At 49.4% G+C, this 23,130-nt stretch overlaps 3 protein-coding genes across 7 annotated transcripts; 1 reads left to right on the top strand and 2 right to left on the bottom strand.

Moving 5' to 3' along the window:
- The first annotated feature begins 433 nt into the window (after positions 1-433).
- ZC3H12A (zinc finger CCCH-type containing 12A) lies at positions 434-10,134 on the top strand. Its single transcript, XM_003212563.4, has 6 exons — positions 434-590; positions 723-1,292; positions 5,295-5,434; positions 6,169-6,403; positions 6,960-7,066; positions 7,176-10,134. Exons 2-6 carry the CDS (start codon positions 766-768, stop codon positions 8,210-8,212), a joined length of 2,046 nt encoding a protein of 681 aa, XP_003212611.3. The 5' UTR covers positions 434-590; positions 723-765; the 3' UTR covers positions 8,213-10,134.
- Positions 10,135-12,391: 2,257 nt separating this feature from the next.
- LOC146542805 (uncharacterized) lies at positions 12,392-16,379 on the bottom strand. Its single transcript, XM_085208709.1, has 6 exons — positions 14,512-16,379; positions 14,254-14,386; positions 14,000-14,056; positions 13,778-13,856; positions 13,542-13,708; positions 12,392-13,453 (listed from the first exon to the last, which is right to left on the bottom strand). Exons 2-6 carry the CDS (start codon positions 14,377-14,379, stop codon positions 13,268-13,270), a joined length of 615 nt encoding a protein of 204 aa, XP_085064835.1. The 5' UTR covers positions 14,380-14,386; positions 14,512-16,379; the 3' UTR covers positions 12,392-13,267.
- A 146-nt stretch (positions 16,380-16,525) lies between these two features.
- On the bottom strand, positions 16,526-22,877 carry MEAF6 (MYST/Esa1 associated factor 6). Of its 5 annotated transcripts, XR_014879607.1 has the most exons (9): positions 22,718-22,877; positions 22,467-22,582; positions 22,282-22,369; positions 22,045-22,090; positions 21,220-21,409; positions 18,499-18,528; positions 18,338-18,395; positions 17,688-17,721; positions 16,526-17,289 (listed from the first exon to the last, which is right to left on the bottom strand). XR_014879607.1 is itself a non-coding variant. In XM_085208711.1 (7 exons), exons 1-7 carry the CDS (start codon positions 22,811-22,813, stop codon positions 17,281-17,283), a joined length of 579 nt encoding a protein of 192 aa, XP_085064837.1. In that variant the 5' UTR covers positions 22,814-22,877; the 3' UTR covers positions 16,526-17,280. The 5 variants fall into 5 exon arrangements, 3 of the variants coding, with proteins under 3 accessions (XP_085064837.1, XP_085064836.1, XP_085064838.1); XR_014879608.1 differs by lacking the exon at positions 18,499-18,528; XM_085208711.1 differs by lacking the exons at positions 18,338-18,395; positions 18,499-18,528.
- Between the last annotated feature and the right edge of the window lie 253 nt (positions 22,878-23,130).

The raw sequence follows: 23,130 nt of genomic DNA, 5'->3' as shown, positions 1-23,130 counted from the left end.
CAGGGCTCGGTGGGCCTCCTGCACCACGCACAGCCCAGCGTCAGATCACGAAATCGAGAGTAAAGGCGGCCTCTGCAGCAGAGCAGGAAGCAGATGGATGAATTTCCCTAACGAACGCACTTGTCAGGGCACATCTGCCTTTATTGCAACACGATTTGCATAAAAGCCAGGTGTTTGCAGAAGAGGACCTGTCTCTACACCCAGTGGGGTTATCCTGCGAGGAAGCACTCGGCGAGGGGGGGCTGGAAAGAGACCAAAGGGAACCGAAGGGGGCGGGGGACGCGGCGGGGGCAGGGGGCGCAGCAGGCCGCAGCGAGCCCCACGCGAGGCCGCGGGCCGGGCTGTGCGTTAGGCCGCGCGTTAGGCCGCACGTTAGGCCGCAGCAGGCCGCACCGCCTTCCCACCCCGCTCCGCCTCAGGGCTGCGGCCGGGCGTGGCACGGGGGGCGGACCGGGAAGCGGCCGCCGCTCCGCCCTCCCCCGCTCTGCCCTTCCGCGTTGGCGCAGCGCTGCCCCGGTATAAAGCGGGGCCGCCGCCCGGCCCGCTCCGGCCCCATGGAGATGCTGCGGTGGCTGCGCTGTGGGAGGCCGGTAAGGGCTGGGCTGGATTCGGGGTGGGGGTCGTGCGGCTCTGGGGAGGGCTGAAGGCCGGGGTCGGGGAGGGAGAGAGAGGCCCTAAGGGCTGTGCCATATCGCCCCTAACGCCGTCGTTTTGGCCCGCAGGTCTGGAGTGCGAGTGAAGGCCGAGAGACAGCTGAGGGCAGCCATGAGTGCGGGCAGTTTGTCCTCCCTACTGGGCTGCCCCGGCTGGCGTGAGGCATTCCCGGTGTTCAGACAGCAGTTCAGTCGGCTGGAGGAGAGGATGAGCTCCAGAGATCCATGTGAGAGTGGTTACCTCAGCCTGGGCCGGGCTCTGAGCTGTGAGGAGGGCGTTGGGCCCGCTGTGCTGGGCATGGAGCCGGTGGGGAGCCCCGCGCATGAGCCTCCTGACAGCCTTGAGATGCAGCTGAAGGTGGACTTCTTCCGCAAGCTGGGCTACTCCTCTGAGGAGATCTATGTTGTGCTCCAGAAGCTTGGCCTGAATGCTGATACCAACACTGTCCTCGGGGAGCTGGTGAAGCATGGCCCGGCTGAGCGAGAGCCCACAGAAACCCCTCAGGAGACCAAGGAGGCTCCTTTGGTCCCTCGAGGAGGAGCTGCCAACAAGACTCCTGCACCTGTGCCACCTTTGGAGGAGAAGGAGAGTGATAACCTGAAGCCTATTGTTATTGATGGAAGCAACGTGGCAATGAGGTGTGTCTGGGGTTTGAGAGTAGGTTCTTCTGGGGTAGTTTGTGCTTAATGTGACCCTTAAGTGCTCCTGTGAGGTGGTGACTTTCTCTACCTCTGTAGCTGTGAGGCATGCCATGATCTAACAGCCTGGGGTCTGAAAAACTCAGGGTTTTTCACAAAAAACTACAGCTGGATGTTCTGGTGGTGGCTGGTAATATTTTCCAATGTACATCACCAGTGTGTGTAGTTATTTCTTGAGAGTGATAGCCCAGATGGCTCCTTCTACCTGTGGTCTCTGCCAGTGCTTACTGTGGTCAGAGTACCTATTCTGACAGTAGCGGATGTGCTTCATGGGGAAACAAAGTTTCCTTCCCTCCTGTAGCTGCTGAGGAGGATAACTGAAGATACATTGTCCTCTTACCTAATAGTTTTATATAAGCTTCTGTAGCACTGAGTTGCTCAATACATAATTATGGGGTTAATTAGAAAAGGCTTTAATATGATCCCGTCTCTGGCGTTGGAGGCCAGTCTCCAGACTGGGAGTCAGGTATTTTTGGTTGCATTTTTGTGCATTGTGGGAGATGCTTGAGTTTGGAACGGGGCACTCTACTGAAGAGTGGCCAATTCTGCCACTTCTGACAGCTGTGATAGCAAGGCAGGGCTGCAGCTCATCTTCAGCATGTTGGATGTTCTGGTGTTGGTCGAGCAGGTTCTATCAGACACTACAGGAAGGCCACTGGAGTTGTCTGACAGTGATTTGGGATTATAGGAATCCTAATAGTCATGGGGCACTTAGTATCCTTGCACTGGATACTTTTCAGTTGAGTGTCCACACTGCTTCTCCTTTCATCTTTGCTTCTGGTCCCCTTATGGTGGGAATTACTTGCCACCACCCCAGCTCTAGATGTTGAATTTTCCTCAGCTGCACACAAATGGGTGCCATTAGCTTAATGCACCAGATTTTGAAGCTGGGCTCTGTGGTTAAGAAGCACTTCTTCACACTGTTCTAGTTTAATAGGTCTTGTAATGCATGTTTGTGTACACGTGCTTGCTTATTAAAAGAAGTGAGTGCACATAGCTGTTGTGTATGTCATTGTAGACTTCTTCCTAAGGTGAAAGTGCTGAATGGAGATTTGTTTGCAGGTGTGGTTTTCACTGAGCCATGGCTGGCAGTTCTAAGAATAGAAGTGAGAAAAGGTGGGGTACAATCTGCTGTGTGACCAGCTGACAGATCCTCCAAGTCCCCATGCAGATATGATTCTCCCTGACCCCACTTTGTTGTGTAGGTAGGCTTAAACAACAGCATTGGTTGCATTGATTGAATGAGGAACTTCTTACCCATAAGAGTTACCCCATAAAGTGCAGGAGAGATTACAGCAGATGTGACTCAGGCGGACCAGGCAGTAATAACAGTGGCAACAGGACAGAGTTTGACATGAGAAACACAGTCTGGCTTTTTTTTTTTTTTTAAGCAATTTGCTAGAAGGGGAATTCCATTCTGAAACTTCCTGTATTGATGGTGTGTGATGTTCCCTGCTGATTCATTTGCAGTGTGTACAGCGGCCTCCCTGAACAGCTCTTGACAAACATATGCAAATCATAGTGGAAATTAGCTCTTACTTCCTTCTAAGGGAATTTTTTCTTGGCTTCTGCCAAATCAGATCAGCCTGGCTAGCTACCTTCTGTAGACTCTAGGGTGGTAACGGGCTCATAAATGAGAAATGAGCAGAGGATGTTAACCTGTGTCTGTCTATAGTGAAAGCAATCTGATACTGGCAGAGTTCTAGATAATCTTTCCTGTGATTGTTAATGCTAACCTTTCTGTAACTTGGGATTCTTAATGAAGATAAGTGTCTCTTTAGGTGTTAGTTCTCTTGTTAAACGTGTAGTTCTTCTGGAATAGTTCTTCTGGTACAACTCTTCAGTTCTCTTAAGAGCTTCTGAGAAAGGTGGCTTGCTGGAACTAGAGCAAACAGGGTTGGCTGGGTTTGACTTTTCAAATCCTCTAGAAAACAGAAACTGTTGGATTTGGTTGCTATAGAGGTGGGTGGGGGGAAAAAACACTAACCTTATTCAGCTAGGAAGTGGCTTTTTACATATGCAAAACAAATCTGGGTTATACTTAAGAAGCCTGGTGGACTTGCTTTGATATAGTACAGCACAGTGTGATGACAGTTGGAAAATAATATTAGATTCATAATTGCTTTACAAAGACGCAGCAGTATTTACTCCTAGACCTGGGAAATCTTGAATGTTTTTAATCCATTAATAAGATAATAGGCTTATTTCTATCCAAATGCATGCAGCTTTTAGTTTTCATTCCTTTTAATATTGCTTTTAAGTATTTTCATGATGGCCTAAGAAGTTTGATGTTTCAGAAAGGGGGGAGAAGTTTAAATGTGTCAGCAAATTAGTACAGGTTAAACACTTAAGCTTGTGACTTTGAGGACTGGGCATGAGCTCAGCAATACTGCTATGTTGTATGAGGTGTTGGGGCATCTGGTTACCTTCCCTTGTCTTCTTTCCTTTCCTCTCTGGCATTGCATGAAGATGCTTCAGCCATTTCATATGACCTGTGCTTCAGCTTTGCTTGTACAGGTTTGATTTTTGGACTGTCTCACTTGTGCTCTTTAGGGATAAGTGTTCACCCACTGCCTCTCAAGTCTCCACATTTGGGGGCATCTTCCCTGGTTACAGAACACTTATCCTGCTGTAAGCTTGTGCACAACCTGCTCGACTCCATGTGCTACAGGAGGCTGCCTTGTACTACACAGTGCTTATATTCATCTTTCTCTTCCTCACTTGTGAGGCCCTGCATGCATTCAGACAACATCTAGCTGTAGTGTTTGCTCTGTGTTCTGTATAATGCACTGGGCAGTAAGTGTCTTGGAGTTGGTGTACCTCTGGAATAGACAGGATGTGTTTGATTAAGCATGCAGTTTTCAGTACTGACCCAGCTGTGCCATGGAGCTGTGGGCCTGTTTCTAAGGTGCCTTTGAATATAGAGCTTAATACAAATATCCAGAGGCACAGCAACACATCTGTGTCCTGTTCAAGTCTACACAAGACACTTTGCTTACAGAAGTGAAGATTTGCAAACATTTCTCACAGATACCCTTAATTTGCTGTTCAATCTTGTGGCCTGACACCACTTATCTGCAATATAATAAAACATGTATTGGTGTCACTACAAAATGCAGGCTTAGATCCCCAGAATGACAAATCAGGCTGCAACAGAGACATTGAAAGTCTGCCAGAACCATTATTAACAGAAAAGCTGATAACATTGTAAATAGTGGCACTGATAGAACAGGACTGGTAGTTTCCTCATAGAAGTTCTGCAAACTTACTGATATGGAGTAATGCATAATGAAGCAGCTTTTAATATTGGTAGGTGGTTTCTGACACTGTTGCTAAACTTTGTTTCCTAGCTGCCAAGTGCTCTTAGGACATCTAGCACCAATTAAGGAAAATGTTGATATTTCATGCAAATGTGCTATTTGCATGAAACATCAGCAACTGATTCTTTGGGCTGTAGTATAATGAAGAGGCATGCTGCCTCACTGCTGATGTCACTGGGGTAGGAGTGCACAAAATGGTGTGTTTTCCCTAAGTTATCAAAGTAACTTCGTAAGCAAATCACTTTGTGGAAGTGCAGTTTGCCCTGGCTGAGCCGTTGGCACATGCTAGCAGAAAAGGACAAAGGAAGTTCAAGATCACTTTGTACTCAGGGCTAAAAATAATGAGCTGAAGCAAAAGGCTCTGCTTCAAAGAAGCAGTTACAGCTGCTTTGTTCTTCCCACTGAGAAGAACTGTTTGTTGGTGTACTGAGGTGCTAAAAGCAATGGTAAAACTTGGTGCTCCTCCTTGAGATCAGCATTTAATACTGCTTCTTAATACTGATTCTTACTGCTCCAACACTAAAGGTTGTTTTAATTGCTGAATCTGTTTGCTTAATCTGTTGCCTCACTGATCTGTACATCACCTGAATACTGAAATCCTTTATTTTCTTCTTCACTGCAGCCATGGAAATAAAGAGGTGTTCTCCTGCAGAGGTATCCTTCTGGCTGTGCAGTGGTTTTGGGACAGGGGACACAAGGATATTACAGTGTTTGTGCCATCTTGGAGAAAGGAACAGCCACGACCAGATGTACTTATAACAGGTGTGGAAATATGAAAGCCAAGAGCAGCTTTTCAGGCTTACTGCTTTGTCGCTTAATGAGCTTGCAAAGTTCTGGGTAGTTAGTAATTAACTTATGAATGGAAGATCTGAGTAGTAGGAGATCCAATAAGCTGTGCTGACCAGTGAGATTTAAAGTCATTAAATTCTCCCTTAAGCAAGTTCTTGCCTGGATCAGTTGGAATAATTCAGAGAACAAAGAATGTAATACTACTCTGCTTAACTTGTCTTTCATCATTTGAATTCTCCTCTCAGGGAAACACCTTTATGCTATATTTGGCTAACGTTTGACACTAGAAAGTACAGAGTTTCTATGTGCTAAAAGTAAAACCTCAATAGGAGTACAGTCAGATTTCTTCAAATACAGGGAAGCTTGCTCTCAGCTCATGAGGAGCTGAGATTTCTAAGTAAATCTACTCAAAAGAAACTTATGCACGTAGTGTTAACTACAAAAGATGGCAATCTTAAATGCAAATCTGTACCTTGTATGCAAGATGTGGATGGGACACCCTGTGTTTCAATAGCCTCGTGTTCCTGAGTGTTCCCAGGTGGGAATCCACCTCTGATAAACTCAAAAGGTAGTATGAAAAAAGAGGTGAGGGTTGCAGAGAAACGAGTTTGCATGCATTTTGTTATTTATAATGTTACTTTATCGGTGAGAAGACCTTTGGGCTGTGCACATTTGTGTATGTGTGTTGACAGTTGTGTTTGTTCTAGATCAGTACATTCTCCGTGACCTGGAAAAGAAGAAGATTTTGGTCTTCACTCCTTCCAGACGGGTTGGGGGCAAACGTGTTGTCTGCTACGATGATCGATTCATTGTGAAACTGGCACATGAGTCTGATGGCATTGTGGTTTCTAATGATACTTATCGGGACCTGCAGAATGAACGTCCTGAGTGGAAGAAATTCATTGAGGAGCGTCTACTGATGTATTCCTTTGTTAATGACAAGTATGTTCCCAATGTTCCTTTGCTTCAAAAGTGGCTTGTGTGAGCATGCAGTCTTTTTTTAACGAAGCAAGAGCGAGCGAGGCATGAAAAAGGGAAAAGGGTGGTGGAGAATGGAAGAAAACAATCCCGTAGATACTTCCGTAGAAGGAAGAGAGAAAGGAGGAATTCCTCCCTGATTGGAGTAAGGCATGAAGAATTGGAGTCAGTAGCTGCACGTGGTTTGCAGGTAGGAGCTCTGCTCTGGAGGAGTTCTTGAGAAAGCTCTAGGGCTTGATTTCCTAACAACACTGTGATTAGTAGGCCCAGCAGCAAGTACTGCTTTTAGTCAGCAGCACAGCACAAAACCTCTTCTGTGCCTGAAGAGAAGCACTTCGTGCCAGTTTGTGCCAGGTGATGAGCTGTCTCTGCAGTGAAATGGGAAAATTTTTTTAGGGCTCGTAACTTTTAATGCTTGGTGAAATGGGAGACTTCTACAAGAAGTGAAACCCTGACCCCAGAAAGTGAGCTGTTCCTGATTAAGATTTCAATTTTTGTATTATTTATTTGTTTGGTTTAGGTTTATGCCTCCAGATGATCCATTGGGGCGGCACGGCCCGAGCCTGGATAACTTTCTGAGAAAGAAACCTGTGGTGCCAGAACACAAGAAGCAGCAGTGTCCTTATGGTAAGATTTGCCTTCTGAACATCAAAACTTCAGTTCCTATATAAGTGTAACTCATGCATTTGGTAAAATTCAGCTGTCATTCATTGCTGTCTATGCTTTTTCCTTGCAGGGAAGAAATGTACTTATGGAATTAAGTGTAAATTCTACCACCCTGAAAGGATCAATCAACCCCAGCGCTCATTAGCTGATGAACTCCGTGCCAATGCAAGATTGTCTCCTACCAGAAGTACCAGTGCTGTCAAGGAGGAAAAAAAGGGCAAAAGAGGTTCCCAGGCAGAGCTCTTGTGCTCTGGGCCTACAGAGAGTGATAAAAACTCTTTGCAGAAGATCTCTGCAGAGAGGAAAAGCTTGACACACAAAACAAAGCCCAATGATGTTCCGCTTCAGATCAAAGGCTGTGTGTCAGGCAGTGTTCCTGCTAACAGTGGGAGCCACAGGTCCTCTGAAAGGTACCAGCATCCTCATATGGACTCTCTGTCTTACATCTCTCAGGAGCATCTTGACTCAGGCATTGGGTCTCTGGAGAACCAAATGTCTGACATGTGGCCTTACAGATCTACCAGTCACTGTGATCACTCCCATGCTGAGCAGGTGACAGTCTGCTCCTGTGGTAGGCAGAGACCTGTCTACCCACACTCTCCCAGCTTAGAGCAAAACGGTCTGGTCTCTTACAAGCATGGTTCCCATAAATCTTCTGCCTCTGGTGCTAGCTTCTTGCAGTATAACCCTGAGATACCTCACTCAGGGCCACCTCACTCTTTCTCAGGCTATGGAGTACCTGTTCATCCAGCTAATGCTGGGCAGTACAGTCTCCCCAGTGAGTATAATGCCCCTTCTCTTCCTTCACTTCATTCTCGTGAGTACTGGTCTGAGCCCTACCAGATGCCTCCTCCCCAGGTGAGATCTACCAGCGTGCGAGATCCTCACTCAGTGCAGAGAGCCCCAGGGCCAACGTATGGTGATTCCTGCCAGTGGACTGTCTCGGATCAGTTTGCAGAGGAGAGGGCCAATGTTCATGTCAAGCTGTGTGGCATATTCCATCCCCATTTAGTTGATGCTGTGATGAGCCGTTTCCCTCAGCTTTTGGATCCCCAAAAGCTCGCTGCAGAGATATTAACCTACAAATCCCAGAACCCAGGTATATGAAGCAGATGCCAAGGGTAGCCAGATGCTAAGCTTGTGGGCAGTGTTTGCACTCTGTAGCTGCCATAGATGGTGTCTGCCTTTCGAGGGCTCCTCTTTGTTCCCTGCAAGTCCCAGGCTCCAGCTGGAGGCTGGATACCAGATGTGGCATGCTCACTGTGATGTCTGGTCATGACTGTGTCCCTCTTAAAGATGTGAGAGTAGGTTATGGTCCCTGTCATCCTCAAAGGATGCTGAAGAGAATCTAGGTGCAGGACAGGAGAAAAGGCTGCTGTTTCAGAGCAGATCTTTCCCATGGGATTTACATGGTGAGTTAGGCACACCCTAAATTCCTGCAGTTCAGAACTGTGTATGGCCTCATTCCTCCTGTTAGCTCAGACTTTGTTTTGGCTTGGTATGTTAGCAAGCATACGGAGGGAGGATTTTGTGGGGCTTGTGAAACAAAAACATGTATGTGAAACATACGATCTCTAGTTGTGTGAGGCTCATTTCTGAGGACTGAAATGTGTTGTCAAGGCTGTTCCTAGCTCTTCACTAAGTTATCAATCCAACATGAAGTTAGGTTTAGCTGTCTTAGATTTGACTTTATCGGTGCACTTGTTTAGTGATACCCCTCCCACTTCAGCTCACCTTCCTGAGGTGAGGCAATTCTATGATATATACCACAAGTGCTCAGCAAGCTGCTCAGCTCCTGGAAGTACTGGGAGCTAGGAATAGAATTCATCCTGAGAAAGGAAGACCTGACGCTGCTCCAAAGCTGCGCTGAGCTGTGTTTGCTGGAAAAGGCAGTTGTCAGGATGTGGATGGCCATGCTGTTGAGGCTTCTCTAAAGCATTGTCCTTGCCTGGTATCCTATCTTTGGCTATCTGTGTAACACTGACAAAGAGGATTTATGATACAGTGCCTTTTGTCTTCAGACAGCAATAGTTTTGAGCATTCAGTAAAACAGCTGCTGCCAATACTGTTCCTGAGGACTCCTTAATACTTCTCTCTGTAAAGCTGTTGCTTCGTCTTCCTTCTCACTAATACTTTCCTGTCCCCTTCAGCTTTGTCAGACTGTAACAGCATCCAAAAAATGTAGAATGACACTTACTTGGTAAGGCTGTTCCCCTTTCATTCCTTGTTCCTCTAAGAAGTTGTGTTTTTTTTTAAATTGTAGATACTGTAATAGATTTTAAATATGCAAAAAAACAATTGCTGTAGTAATTGGTTCTGGTCCTGGAATTTCACTGTGTTATGGTGCAGGGAAGCTTCCTGCACTGCAGGCCAGAAGCAGTTGATTTGTTGATGCACATTGTATCTGTGTTTTGTGTGTTGGGTTGTTTTTTTTTTTAAGTACGTCCATCTCGTGGTTAAACCAAGGCTGTCGAGTGGCAGATCATAAAGGGGGAGAGTGGAATACAGTGGAAAACTGAGGAATGGCTTTGTCTATTACCCATCTTCCCTCTGTCCAAGGAGTGACTTACCCAAACAGGCACCATGTGCCATAAAAACCACAGGGACACAGAAACCTGTATACCTGGTTAATGATGATACATTACAAATTAGTAATGTTTCATGTTAGTAAGCAAAATGCTTCTTAATTTTAAGTAACCTGATACTTCGCGTATTTGTAAATTACAGGAAAAAAAAGAAAAGGTTTTTAATGTTATTGTCCAACAACTTGATGCTTGATGCTGTTTTTCATTAGTGCTATCCTTGACTCAGCCATTGTGTTACTTGGCGTGGTGTGTTTTGTTTTCCTGGCAGAGTGCTGATATACTCCTGCAGTCAGAAGGCTAACAATTTCTGCTCCAAAGCTGACATGTTACTGAACTTTGTGTATCATTATGCAGTATATAGGTTATGTACTGAATGGAGGCAGCTGTGTGAAGCCATGGCGAAGTAAGAACTCGTGTTATATAAATAAATACTGCTGAGTTGAACTTTGGGCTCTGGTGGCTTTTTGGAAGAGATTACCCTGCCTCCTTGAGGTTCCTCTGATGCTCTCAGACCTCTTTATGGAACCTGACACCAGCAACAGTGGCTGGATGTTGTTAATTGTTAGAGGAAAGCCATCTCTTTCTCTTCCCAGTAGTGCTAGAGATAGGTGCAGAGGTAGTTAAACACCATCAAGGTTTTGCTTCCACTGTGCAGTGAAAGGAAGGGGAAGAGCCCTCCTTTGGAAGTCGGTGCAGCAGGACATCTTAACTTTCCCTTTCTTTGGAGTACTGAAGAGAAGAGGAGCACAGTGCTGTGGCAGAGGTTGGGGCAGAGCCTGCTGCATTCCCACCTTACCTCTGTGTGAAGTGCAGCCTGGTCCTGGGGGCTCTGCCTGCTGTGCCCCAGGCTCTCCTTGCTGAATTGGCCTGGGAGCTGCCCGGCTCTCTTCTGCAGGGGGATTTCCAGGATGTGGCTGGCTCAGCTCTAACATTTCAGTGCATCTTTTGTGGCAGGAATCTGACCTAAGCCTTCAGCCTGGTGCCATGGGAAAGGGGCTGCACCCTGGTGCGTGGTGCTCCTACTCATGTGGGGCAGGCTGTGCTATAAGGAAGCATTTCCAGCATGAAGGAAAGAGGGAGAAAGCAAGGCAGGAAGCAAGCAGAAGATGCCCCAGCTGCATAGAGCCTCCTGTTGTGAGATGGGAGAGAAGTGAAGTGTGGGCTGTGGGTGCTGCCTGCAGGCTCCTGCCAGTGCTCACCCTCTGGCCACGCTTCTTTACAGTGTTCCTCTGGGCCTTGTGCTCCTTAAGGCCAGGGTTTGCAAGTGACATCTTTTCCTTTAGGGAGTTGCATCAGAGTGGCAGAAAGTGCCCTGAGAGCAACATGGAGATCAGCCCTGTGGCAGCACAGAGGGGAGCAGCAGCCAGCATCATCCCACAGGGAAGCTGCAGAGCAGGAGCAAGAGGCTGCCCCTGGCTGCCTCCCCTGAAGGCCTGCATTGCACAAATGTTTTGGGGTAAACACAGTTCTGCTGAAGCAATAGGTCAGGAGGATTTGCATGGTGTAGTGGCCCCGGGGAAAGGTTTCTGCAGCCTGGGAGCAGCTCTGGCTCAGCCTGGGGGAGGAAGCAGAGGATAGCTCTGCTGTAGGGCTTCACCCATAGCTGGGGCAGGGGCACAGAGCAGGCAGTGGAGAAGGCTGTGCTGCACCCACACCTGCAGGTGCTGGCCTGGGGTGACCAAGCAGCAGTGTGTGTCTGCCCAAAGGCTGCTTAACTTGGATGCTGCTTCCTGCAGAAGTTGGCCAGTTTGTGGCTGGGTTTTGCTGCAGCAGTCCCAGGAGTGGGTAGTTCACAGGGCCCCGTTGCTTCTGGAGATCCTGAGAAGTTTGGGGCCGTCCCATCTCAAGCACGATGCAGGAGCCAGGTCAATGCAGGGTGAGTCAGGCTGCTGCTATTTGCATTGCATCAGTTCCCTGATGGTATGGGCACTGCATGGGCATGTCAAGAGGAGCAGTCCCTGCATGCTGTGCCCTGGGAAGCAGGGGCTGCAGTGGGGCACGGTGCAGGATGGGGTTGGTGGCAGCTGTTGCACAGTGACATAGGGTGAATTGACAAGCAGCAGCAAACAAGTCTGCCTGGTGCTGGCATGGAACTATGCCCACAGAAGCTGTGGGGCTGCAGGCCAGTTCTGACAAGCAGGGTCATACACACTTGGGCTGACCTTCAGCCACGTGCCAAGGCACAGTTCTGTGCTGATGCCAGGTACGAACTCCACCTCACAGCAAGCGGCAGCTGGAGAGGATGCAGAAGAAACATGGAGTTTTCTCCTGCCCTGTCCAGATAGTTGCATTCCCCTTTATCTGGCACCTGTTGGGAGCTGCTCAGAGCTGGGCATGCCTGGGTCCAGCATTGCCAAGCACAGAGGCAGCTGATAGTGGCCCTGGTGCTGTACCTACAAGGAAGGGCTGAGCATGGGGCTGGAGCTGCAGTGAGAGCAGCTGAGGAGCGGCTGGTTTGCATAGACTGCTCAGAAGGCAGGATTATCTGCAGGGCAGGAAATGCTGCTGCCACACGCTCCTTTGAGCAGCACGAGCCTATCTGCACATTCACAATAAACATTTCCGTAAGTGAATCACGGCTGCAGCACACATGCACCTGGTGCTCAGCACAGTGCTGGTTGCTGCCACATGTTGGGCTGCAGTGAGGGTCTGGGCACCAGGACCTGGTGCAGGCATCACGCTGAATAAATGAGACCTGTGGGAAGCAGCTTCCTTTATTTCGTATCAGCAGAAGAGAGGCTGAGGGCATGCAGCCCCCAGCCCCACTGTTTTGGGGGAGGTGGGTTGGTGTTGGCTGCTCCATGCTCATACTGGAACAAATCCCCACTTCCCATCCTGAGCTGTTCCCCATGATGCGTCCCTCCACCAGGGACCTGTCAGAGTTGCAACTCGTGTGGGAAGATGCTGATGGAGGGGATGTATTCATCCAAGAAGGAAGTAAATGGGGCAGCGCTTGGGTTTTGCAATCCCTCCGTTGCCACAGCTCTTCCAGCTTATGAAAGGTGATGGTGGGAACTTTCAGTGACCACAATCCTTGTTCCGGGACACTCCCGAAGCATTGCAACAGATGAGGAGGATGCTGGCTGGGTCCCCAGGGAGCAATGCTGTTGCTGTGGACACAGCAGTGACTTGCCCTGGGGCAGAGCAGGAGGCAGTGTGTGGCCTTGGGTGGTGCTTGGCTCCCAGGTTTCTGCGCTGATCATGAGGACGGCTTGTAGCACCATGTTGCAGCACAGCACTGGCTGCAGTAAGAGCAACGGCCAGGACCCCATCTCCAAGTGCATGGGGAGCTGGCTCACTGTCAGCTGCCTCCTGGCGGTTTTGTGTTTTTGGGAAATAGCTGCAGTTCTGCTAAGTGGGCTGGGCAGGGCCCGGCTGGCACCAAACGCTATGAGATGAGGCTGAGCTGGGCACATACAGGGACACGGGAACATGAGAGGACTGCACTGTCCCAGCTCTGGGCTGAGCAAGCCCCTGGTACCCAGCTCACAGTGGCACTTACTTACAGCTCCTGCCTGGCACAGAGCCCCAGGCTCCCAGAAGCTGCCTGGGCAAGGGGTGAGCTGACAGCACCGCTCTATCCAGTGGAGTCCTTTGGTAGTGTGCAGGGGCTGGCAGCCCCTTCCCCAAACACCAACTCCTTGCTCCCCTGCTGCAACTTCATGTCCCCAGCTCTACCTGCAGGATCCTCTCCCTCATTTCCATTCAGCTCCTCAGCTTCTCCCAGCAGCTCAAGGCTGTCTCTGCTGTCCCTCTGCAGGAGCTGGAACAGGTATGAGTGACTGTGCTGGGGGGGGGGGGGGGCAAGGGGAACCCTCCAGAGATCCTGAGGACCCTGCAGGGGTACCCACCCGTTGCCTCAGCTCTTGCTGCTCCCGCAGCAGCTCCAAGAACCGACTGCTCCACAGCAGTTTCTCAGCCCCCAGCTCGGTGCAGAGGAAGCGGACGTCATCCTCCAGTGCCTCCAACCTCCCCTGTGTGGCCTCGTTGGCATCACGCAGCCGCTGCAGCTCCAGCACTGCCAGGGCACCACAGCTCTGCTCCACTTGAGCTGGCACCAGAGCCTCACCTGCCCCTCATCACCCACCTGTCTGCTCAGGCTCCAGCACAGCAGCAGCGGTCCCATCTTCCTCGCCTTCCTCACTGTCACGATCCGCCCCCAGCAGCTGGAAGGCACCATGGACTGAACCCCATTGTGTGGTGCCCATGGGGACCCTTCTGCCACCCAGCACTGCGTCACCGTGAGTCCCCACTGCTGGAGAGCCCATGAGGGCACTGGGGGGGTGCGTGTGGTGGTGGGGGGCTTTACCTCTTCAGCAAACTGGAAGGCGATGTCCCAGCAGCTTGTGTAGCAGATCAGAAGGTACTGAAGGAGAGCACAGTGCAGTCAAACCCACTGAGGAGAACAGGGTTTGGAGGGGGAGCAAAGAGCCCACATCCCCAGGGCTCTTCACAACCACACAACCAACACCTCCTGCCCAATGAACCGGGTTGCAATCCCACAGCAGTGCGAAGCCCACACATGCATGCAGTGCCATAGTGAGGGAGCCCCGTAGTACCAACCCACAACAGCCTCCAGAGCCACTGCAGCCCCTGCAGAGCTGTCCTGGAAAGAGAAAGGAGCTGCCAGCACCCAGAACGCAGGAGCTGCCTCCACCACGGCCTCCCTGGGCTGTGCTGCTTCCTCATGGGGATCCTGCAGATGGGGAATGGAATGGAGATGTGCTGCAGATCCCAGGACATGCGGTGGCTGCAGGATGCACCCAGCCCTGCCAACAGGAGGGCGAGCAGCCCTCCTCCCCCACTGCTGTGCTCACTTACCTGGCAGTGCAGCCCAGCTCAACCCGGGCAGGAGGTGCAGGGAGAGCTGCTGGACAAGGCTCTGGAGGCTGCTGCTCCTCCTGCCTGCTGGTATGCCTTCAGCCCCTTGCTCAGGATTGCTAAATGCCTGCCTAATCCTCTTGCTGACGAGGCTGTGCCAGGGATTAGTGGTACTTCTGCTCTACCTTCAGTCACCATAAGGACAGTGGCTGCTGGGCCACCACCCTCTTTGCTCAGGATTCATCTTCTGCAAGCAAAGGACTTGAGGTTTATTCTATTTGGTTTTCATTGGCATTGAGGTAAAAGCCTGGGCAGCCAGGTGTAAGATCAGCTGTCCCAGCCTGGGGAGCTTTACTCCCTCCAGCTGTGTAGGAAGAGAAATAAAGGTCTCAGGAAATAAAGGGGAAGGTTCAGGCAATGCCAGCCTGGCCCCAGGCTCTGCCTCACACCCCTCGTGCAGGTGACAGTGCTGCTGTGCTCAAACTGAGCAGCTCTCCCATTACAACAGTACCTCGAGGAAGCTGATGCTGCAGCGCTGTCACTGCTGACAGCTCTTGCTCCGGGACCTGCAGTTCTGCTCCCTCTGCTGGAACAGACCCCAGTGGACACCGTGGTTTCTCAGTCTGAAAGCTGCAGCAGGACGGGGCGGTGGCTCCTTGAACAGCAAAGCATTTACCGTTGTGCTCTCTGCCCTGCTCGGCGTGCTGGGTTCCCACGGCTGCAGTGATGGGCAGCCATCTCCTCCATCAGAACAGACTGAGTCTGTTTGTCCCCTTCCCTCAGGGACAAACACTGCTGGGGAAGATTGCAGCACCCCCAGTCCATACTGCAGGGATGCAGGACACTTTGCCATAAAATCTCTGGCACGTGTGGGTCTCTGTGTGACATGAGCCCTTTGGCTGTTTCTCTGCAGGGAGACGTTCTGGCCCAAAAGGTCCAACGCTGTCCCTGAGGTCAGAGGTGCAGCATGGACCCCTTGAGGTCAGGCCTTTACTAACCTTGCTTTGGAACCAGGGAAAAAGAGCACCAGAGAAAAGCAGCTTTTGTACCAAGGTCAAGTGGTCAGAAACCATCAGCTAAGTCGTCTTTTTTTCCCACAGTTACAGCAAAGCAGGCCCTGTTAGGACTTTATGCTATTTCCTACATCTTCTATTCCTCTCTCTTTTACCTCTTAAGAGGAATAACTTTGAACACAAAAAAGTAGGGCAGCTTTGCTGTTCTCCCATTAAGTTACTCTGTCCCAGCAGCTCCCTGTGGCCGAGCAGCAGCAGCAGCACTCACTGCTGTGGGCTAAGGCAGGAGCACCAGGAGCAAACACAGAGCTGCCTCCATTCCCTAACGAGAAAAGAAGGGGGAATGGTGCTTCTACGTGTTCACCTCCACCTGCAGGTCCTGCATGATAGGGTTGCATAGGGGAGATGGTCACTGCTGCTGCCACAAGGAGCTGCAATGCAGGACCTCAGGAAAGGAGAAGTGCAGCAGAGCAGAATTCAGGCTCCACTGTAACAAGTGCACATGCAAGTACGTGGAAGGCTGTAAGGCAAGTGCTACAACTTTTTACATGGCACTGCGAACTGTTTAAGCAAACAAAAGCATTACAGCACAGGTAACTGGTTATATACCACCTTGAGAAAGGCACAGCTTATTTCAACACCGCTATCTTGACTCGGCCGCTGTGAAAAGCACCAAACATTTCATCCCTCTGTGTACTTCCCAGTGGCAATCCAAATTACTCATCCCTTATCTGCAGGCACGCCGCCAGCAGCACTGAGGACTGCCTGCTATCCAAACCCTACCTTGATGCAGGATTAGTTGAACATGGCTGGAGATTAATGCCTGGCAATCCTTTCAAGTACTCCATGTTATGTCTACCGCAGGAAAGCAAGCACAAATGATTCCTCCAAAGGGTCATGGGACGAAAGCAGCTGCTATGTGAAAGTGGAAGAAGTGCAGAAAGCTGATGGAGAATAAAAAGCACCAGGAGTCAATATTTTGACTGAGCAGAACACGGGAAGAGAGACGAATGTAACTTTTATTCTTTATGTACAAATGAGGGAAGTTTGTATTAAAAAGAGAATCTACCCAACGTCGAAGATAGCAGAGAGCAAGAAGGCTCTGAGCTCCAGCCTCCTCTGCATCTAAAAGCACTGTGCCAACTTCAGGGGATGGCATTTAAAAGAAAAGTCAGAGAAACTGGATAGCCACTTTGTTCTCTGCTTACCTACAAATCAAACCGAGCTGTTCCACAAAACCAAGAACTTTCCTCACTACAGGCATTAAAACAAACAAACCAAAAGCCCATTTATTAACGATGCACTTTGGTTTAAAAAAAAAACAAACAAACAAAGAAACAAACAAAACCACAAAGCTACGTCTCAGTAACAAAAGTAACCTAAGTCTTACAGCGTGGATGGGACACAGTGAATCACAGCCCTATTCCAGCAGAAAAGGAAATGCCTCCCCACGGTTTTACAGTGGCAGCAGTAACATCAGCCAATTGAAGGAAGTTCCTGACTGAGCTGGAAGCACAGAATAGCCAGGAATTGAGGACTACTACTACTACACCTTCATCTCCTGTCAGTCAGGTTATCTAAAAATGATGCAAAGACACGTCCAAGACTTTCTCCCCCTTGAGTTGTTTAGAGTGGATCGCTCCCTTCTGCACACACGTGGCCAGAGAGCTGCCATTGTGCTCGTTCAGATGACTGGAGTTATTCTTGGTGGGGATTCATGTAGGACCGGATCCCAGAATCTTCAGCACTGATGTGTCTAGTAGTCCTGCAGAGACAGAAGATGGGCACATTAAGACCTTTCTACTTCCACCTCTGCTGGCAGAGCTGGGATTCCTTGCCTTCTCTCATTCTACACGCCATTAGCTGAAGGCAAAAGAGAAAAGAGATTTGTTTTCAGCCCAAACCAGGAGCTTTTATTGGTGCACTTCATGACAGAACAGAAAGATGCAAAACAGCTTTTTTGTTCATAAGAAGTGCACACGGCTTAAGTGCAACCTTGCTCAGTAATGAGCCCACCTGGGCTTATTCACTATTAAATCTGGAAGACAATGCTTACACTCCATCCCTACACATTCCCCAAGCACAAAAACAACATCTTATATCACGGCAGAGGAGGCTTTCCAGGACGAGCAACAAAAACAACGACAGAGCACTGATACTTACAGCTCTCGGCTTTTTGTTTAACTTGAGATCAATCCTGTGGTTGGAAAGATAAGAGAAACGTCCATTTCAATACACGACACAAACAGTAGGTTGCAAAGAACCAGCTACTGAATATGGCACAGGCTACAACAAAGGCTATTCGGTTAATTCAATCCACATTCTCAATTGGGCTGAGCCAAATCACTGTCCCAACATTACAAGAGAACAGCAAAGAGAAGGAGAGTGGATTCTTTATTCTTTGCCACAATGCATATCCCGTTCCATTCAGAAAAAGAGTTAATAAAAATCACAGGGAAGTTATGCAGCATAAAGAAATACTGTTACATGTGCATGCTCTACGTTAATTGGTTAGATGTGTAACTATGCCATAGGGAATTATTCAGACATAGTGGCAAGGGTTATTTACTAGGAACAGAGATAGGAGCTTAAGATGGCAGGGATTACAGGAGACAAAGGTACGGAGTTGGTTATGGATGTCCAGAAGGAAACAACCAAATCTACACTGATCTCCTTCAGAAGCAAAGCCAGAAGAATCAGTTTTCAAACTACGTATTTAAGTTAAAGAGTTTATCTATTTAAAAAACGGAACAGAGAGGTAAAGGAGAGTGAAGTTAATTTAATTTTGCCGAAGTTATTAAATAAAATGTTACCTCCATCACGCTTTTCTGTTTTTTAAAAAAACTTCCCAGCCTAACCTAATATACATACCTACAATTAAACAGATAAACTATGGGTTAGAAAGGTCTCAAAAGGCACATTGGTGTCTACACACTAACAACACAGCACAAGTACTAATTCAAGTCAAACTTACTCAAAGTCATAATCAAACATGCCAGACGGGCTGAGGGGCAGCATTTGAAAGGAAGAAAGCAATAGAAATTAATACACTAACGAATTAAATAAATTAGTCGATTAGCCACCCTAGCGAGAATACTAAAAATAAACAAGTAAATAAATAAATAAAAGCCAGTGTTCAAACGCCATCAAGTTCTGAAAGGTAACTTTAAGGTTCTTTAACCGGAACGGGGCACAAAAAAAAGCACTGCGGATCTGACAGAGTCCCATTCCCAGGTGGATCTCGGGGATGGGGAGGTGTTAGGAGCGGTGTTACGCAGGGAATGCTGTGTGCTGAGGAGCTCACGGGCAGATCAAAAAACGGATTTGCTCACAAAACCCAACGGGTGGTCAGAAAGCAGCGGCTTTGGCTAGATTATTAAGCAAAGCAAAGCTTGTTCAGGCAGAGGTGGAGACAACCATGAAGCCACGTGGCCACGTACGCACTCGATGTTCCCAAAATGCACACACCACACGCCCTTACACCCACAGCCCTTTGGGAGCTCTGAAGTAATGGTGCCAAGGCTGAGTCCAACCATGGCTTGCTGCGTTCCCACCCCACCTCTCAGCACTCACACTGATGGCACTGCGCTCTGCCCCAAAGCTCACTGCTCTACTTGGCGCTTCTCAGCACTGGGTCTCTAAGAGGAAGGAGGACTGTTTTCCCCTGAAACACTTTTTAGCCATGAGAATCATCAGCTGGGCCCTTCTGCGGTCTGAGGGAACAGAGGATGGCTTCAGTAAAACACTGCCACGTGATCTCCTGCGTGAATTGTTAGAAATTAAACCAGCTATTTTCACACAAGCTCTGCTCAATCTGAATCCAACTCTCCTCATTGCCACTGGTGGCACAAGAGTGAGAAAAACTGGTGCTATGTGGAGTCAGTGCACCTTCAGAGAGTCCATTCCCAGCACCTCCCAGTCCTTCAGGAACAGGTGAGCAGAACTCAAACGTATGCTGGAAATGAAAGAGCTTCTGAATGAGCTGCACCATTAAAAAGATTGGGACTGGCTTTTGTTTGGTTCAAACCTAGATATACCTAAAGATCGTTTGGGCTCTTCTGCTGAAATTTAGGGGACAATCGTTAGCAGCAATCACAACTTCTAACAGTTTGCATTACAGACAAATTGAATTACTTTCCGCTACCTGGCCATGTTAAGCATTACACAACAACTGCAAAATCCTTTCTGTACTTTAGATGCATCTCTTAGGATGATAAGAATTGCCATACCAGATCAGACTGGGCTCCTCATGTCCAATATTCTGTCTCCAACAGTAGCCTGTACCAGCTGCTTCACAGGAAGGAATGCAGAAGAAAGCCCAAAGCAACACAAGCTTTCAGTAGGGCAGTTTCTTTCTAACTCTTGTCACTACAGTTGGGGTCATGTAATGGAGCAAAAGAGTTTATATTATTTATGGCATTTGCACCGGACCCCACTGTACTGCAGCAGATTGCTTTGTGCTCCATGTAAGTGTTCAGCAGTGCTTTGTAATCTGTTTCAAATAGCAATGTTCTTAGGCTGTACTTCAGCTGTACAGATTGTTTCTCTGAAGTGGTTTAGAGATGTGCTCTGTTACTTCTGGCCTTCCTCCCAATTATCTGCGGGCTAAAAAACACTTCTGAGCTGCTTCTGGTTCCTAGCTCAGGAAGAACCAAAAAGGACACCCAATATTTTGGGATGTGTGCCTGATTAAGGCTGCTGTGGGAAGAAAATCCTGACCTAACAATTAAAAATGCTAATGACAGAAAACCTAACTAATAAGAAGTAGTAGTTAATTAGTTTTCAGGCACTGTACCTACCTCGGTGTCTCTCAGACCGACCGTTTCCCAGCAGTCTCTGTGACATCTATCACTATTATTTAAAACATTTGCAATTGTCTGGGAAGGCTCCTCAAAGAGGAATATCCACCTGTACCCAAAGCCAAAGGGCTCAGTAACAATAACCTAATGTGCAGGTTACACTGACCCAGAGAAAGCAGCTCTGGAATTCAATGATTCCCAATTTCTGAGCCGTCAGCCCACTGTGCTGCATCGTGCCTTGAAGGCACGCCTTAAGGGGTAGAAGTGGTCACCTAAATTCAATCACAAAGAGTTCAGGAGAGCTGTTTCACATGAATTTCAGGCCAGTTTAATAATAAAAACTAGTGGTTTGTGTGATAAAGCAACTTGTATGTGCTGTAATCAAAAGACTCTGGGACATGACAACAGAAAAGGTTTGGAGTAGAAAATGTAGTAAAGATACTGAGAGTCAGCAGCCCCAAAACACTCTAAGTTGTTCTCCATCCTCCTTCTCCAGAGAAAGCAGTGACATTCCTATCTTCCTTGGCTCTGTAGAAACCAAGGAACAATCACAGGAGGCCAGGACTGTAATCTTCCTCTACTGCAGGGAAGACAGCTTTATTCTGCTTGAAAGAGAAAAGAACCGACAAGGGCTGGTCAAAAACACCACTGTCTCTGAGCTGTGAGTACCCTGTGCTGGCTGCCTGTTGAGCTGCCTCAGCATGCCTTCCCCTCCCTGACACAATGAGCGCAGCAGGAGCACAGGCCGCACACAACTTCAAAGCAAGTGATACAACCAAATGAGCTGACCAGTTTGTTATGCTCACAACTTATTAGCTCCCTTCACATAATTAAGTCCGTTCAGCAAGAACTAACCATTCCCAGTGCACTACTAGAAGGCTGCTGGTGCCACTAACCTGTGCCGATTTTTGTTCTTCCGTTTTTTGTGGCTGCTGTGGTGGCTCCCAGAAGTGGAGGAAGCGGCTTTTTGGGGTTTCACCCCCTGCACAGATCCATCCAGCTCCTCAGCATCCTCCTGGCTGGGTTCGTTCTCCTGATTGTGGAAGTCTGGAGAAGTGTCGCTTTCCGTCCCACTGCCCGGCTCACCTGGAATGGGATGAGAAGCAGAACAGCCAAATGGTTACGTCCCCACAGTTCACATCTCAGGCTGCTCCTGCAAAGCATCAGGGAGAAGAACTACACAAACTATAGAAACTGAAGTTTTTAGTGCCAAGAACTGGAAACACCAGGCAGCACCTGATCAGCACACGGCGGACCCAGAGTTATAGAATCATAGAATCACCAAGGTTGGAAAAGACCCACAGCATCACCCAGCCCAACCATGCACCATCACCAACAGTTCTCACTAAACCATGTCTCTCAACACAACGTCCAAACGTTCCTTGAACACCTCCAGGGTCGGTGACTCCACCACCCCTGGGCAGCCCATTCCAGTGCCTGATCACTCTTTCAGAAGTTATGGTGTCAGCAGAAGGAAAGGTCTAAAAGCTGAGCGCCCACAACAGACTGCAGCCTCCAGAAGTGGAGCTCTCATCTTCTCCCATAGCCACGTGCAACTGATGGAGAGACACAGGCACCGAAACGCACCACTTCAGTCCTGGTTTCTCCACTCAGAGCAGACAGCAGAGAGCCCAGCGAAGCAAAGATGGGGCCGAGCTGTGAGGAGAAGTTTAATTCTTCCCAATTCTGCCAATGGGGGGAGAAAGGAAAAGGTGACTTACGCTTCTCAATGAGCTGATCCTGAACTCCAGCTAACGCACTGACAGCCTGGAAAGACGAAATGGGCAGTTAACGACAGCAGGGACATTGCTTAACAGACGTCTGTGGGAACTCAGCCCCGTGGGGGTGTCACAGAATCACAGAACGGTTGAAAAGGAGCACAATGAGCAGCGGGTTGGAAATCGATGATACGTGCAGGGTCACCGGGGAGGGTGTGGGGGTGTCCCTGCAGCACTCACCGCAGCAGAAGTGACCGAGGATTTGCTGAAGAGCCGCTCAGCCTCCTTAAACTTGCGGTTCCTGCGGTCGTTTTTGCTGTTGGAGTTCCTGCAAAGGAGAGAGGAGGATGGAGGAGGACCGGGGGTGGGGGGGCGGTTGGGGAAGGAAGGAAAGAAGGAAGGAAGGAAGGGGGGTTGGTCCGTACTTCTGGTTGGTGAGGTAACGGTCCCATCCGCGGATGATGTTGCCGTACATCTGCGTGTCCTCCAGGTAGCTGCCTTCGAACGCGTAGATCTGCCGCTCCAGGTTGGCCAGCGTCTCCTGCCGGGCAAAGCGCTGAGCGGGCCGGGCCCCGCCGCACGGCGACGGCCGCAACCGCCGTTCACCGCCATTCACCGCCATTCACCGCCCGTCCGCCCCTCGCCGCCTCCCCTCCCCGCCCCGCGCCCAGCTCACCGCCAGCTCCTGTTTGCGCTTCACCAGCTCGGCCAGCTCCCGCCGGGTATCGGGGATCTGCGGAGGTCCGCCGGCCTTGGCGTGCAGCGCGGCCATGGCGGCTGCGGCCTGCGCTGAGCGGGCGGGGCTGCGGGGAGGAGCCGGCGGGGGGCAGCGCTGAGCTCCGCACCGCCCCGATAGGAGACGGGAACAGCGAGCGGAGCCGGAGGCCTGCGAGGTTCACAGAATGGCCCGGGTTGGAAGGGACCTGAAGGATGATGAAGTTCCAACCCCCTGCCGCACGCAGGGCCACCAACCTCCACATTTAATAGAAAGACCCATCCAACCTGGCCTTGAACACCTCCAGGGATGGACGGGGCATCCACAGCCTCTCTGGGCAGCTGTTCCAGCACCTCACCGCTCTCTCTGTAAAG

The sequence above is a fragment of the Meleagris gallopavo genome, chromosome 25 (assembly GCF_905368555.1).
Source record: "Meleagris gallopavo chromosome 25, MGAL_WU_HG_1.1, whole genome shotgun sequence".
In the NCBI taxonomy this organism is placed as follows: domain Eukaryota; kingdom Metazoa; phylum Chordata; class Aves; order Galliformes; family Phasianidae; genus Meleagris; species Meleagris gallopavo.
Note: the sequence above shows the minus strand (reverse complement) of the source record. Positions and strands in the feature narration are given on the sequence as shown.

Coding starts and splice junctions, on each gene's coding strand:
- ZC3H12A (XM_003212563.4), top strand. CDS start 766: ATGAGTGCGGGCAGTTTGTCCTCCCTACTGGGCTGCCCCGGCTGGCGT. Junction 1,293..5,294: donor GGAAGCAACGTGGCAATGAG/GTGTGTCTGGGG, acceptor TCTTCACTGCAG/CCATGGAAATAAAGAGGTGT. Junction 5,435..6,168: donor ACCAGATGTACTTATAACAG/GTGTGGAAATAT, acceptor TGTTTGTTCTAG/ATCAGTACATTCTCCGTGAC.
- LOC146542805 (XM_085208709.1), bottom strand. CDS start 14,379: ATGAGGAAGCAGCACAGCCCAGGGAGGCCGTGGTGGAGGCAGCTCCTG. Junction 14,057..14,253: donor GGCTCTGGAGGCTGTTGTGG/GTTGGTACTACG, acceptor GCTCTCCTTCAG/TACCTTCTGATCTGCTACAC. Junction 13,709..13,777: donor GCTGGAGCCTGAGCAGACAG/GTGGGTGATGAG, acceptor GTGCCCTGGCAG/TGCTGGAGCTGCAGCGGCTG.
- MEAF6 (XM_085208710.1), bottom strand. CDS start 22,813: ATGGCCGCGCTGCACGCCAAGGCCGGCGGACCTCCGCAGATCCCCGAT. Junction 22,370..22,466: donor CGTTACCTCACCAACCAGAA/GTACGGACCAAC, acceptor TCTCCTTTGCAG/GAACTCCAACAGCAAAAACG. Junction 22,091..22,281: donor CCTCGGTCACTTCTGCTGCG/GTGAGTGCTGCA, acceptor TCGTCTTTCCAG/GCTGTCAGTGCGTTAGCTGG.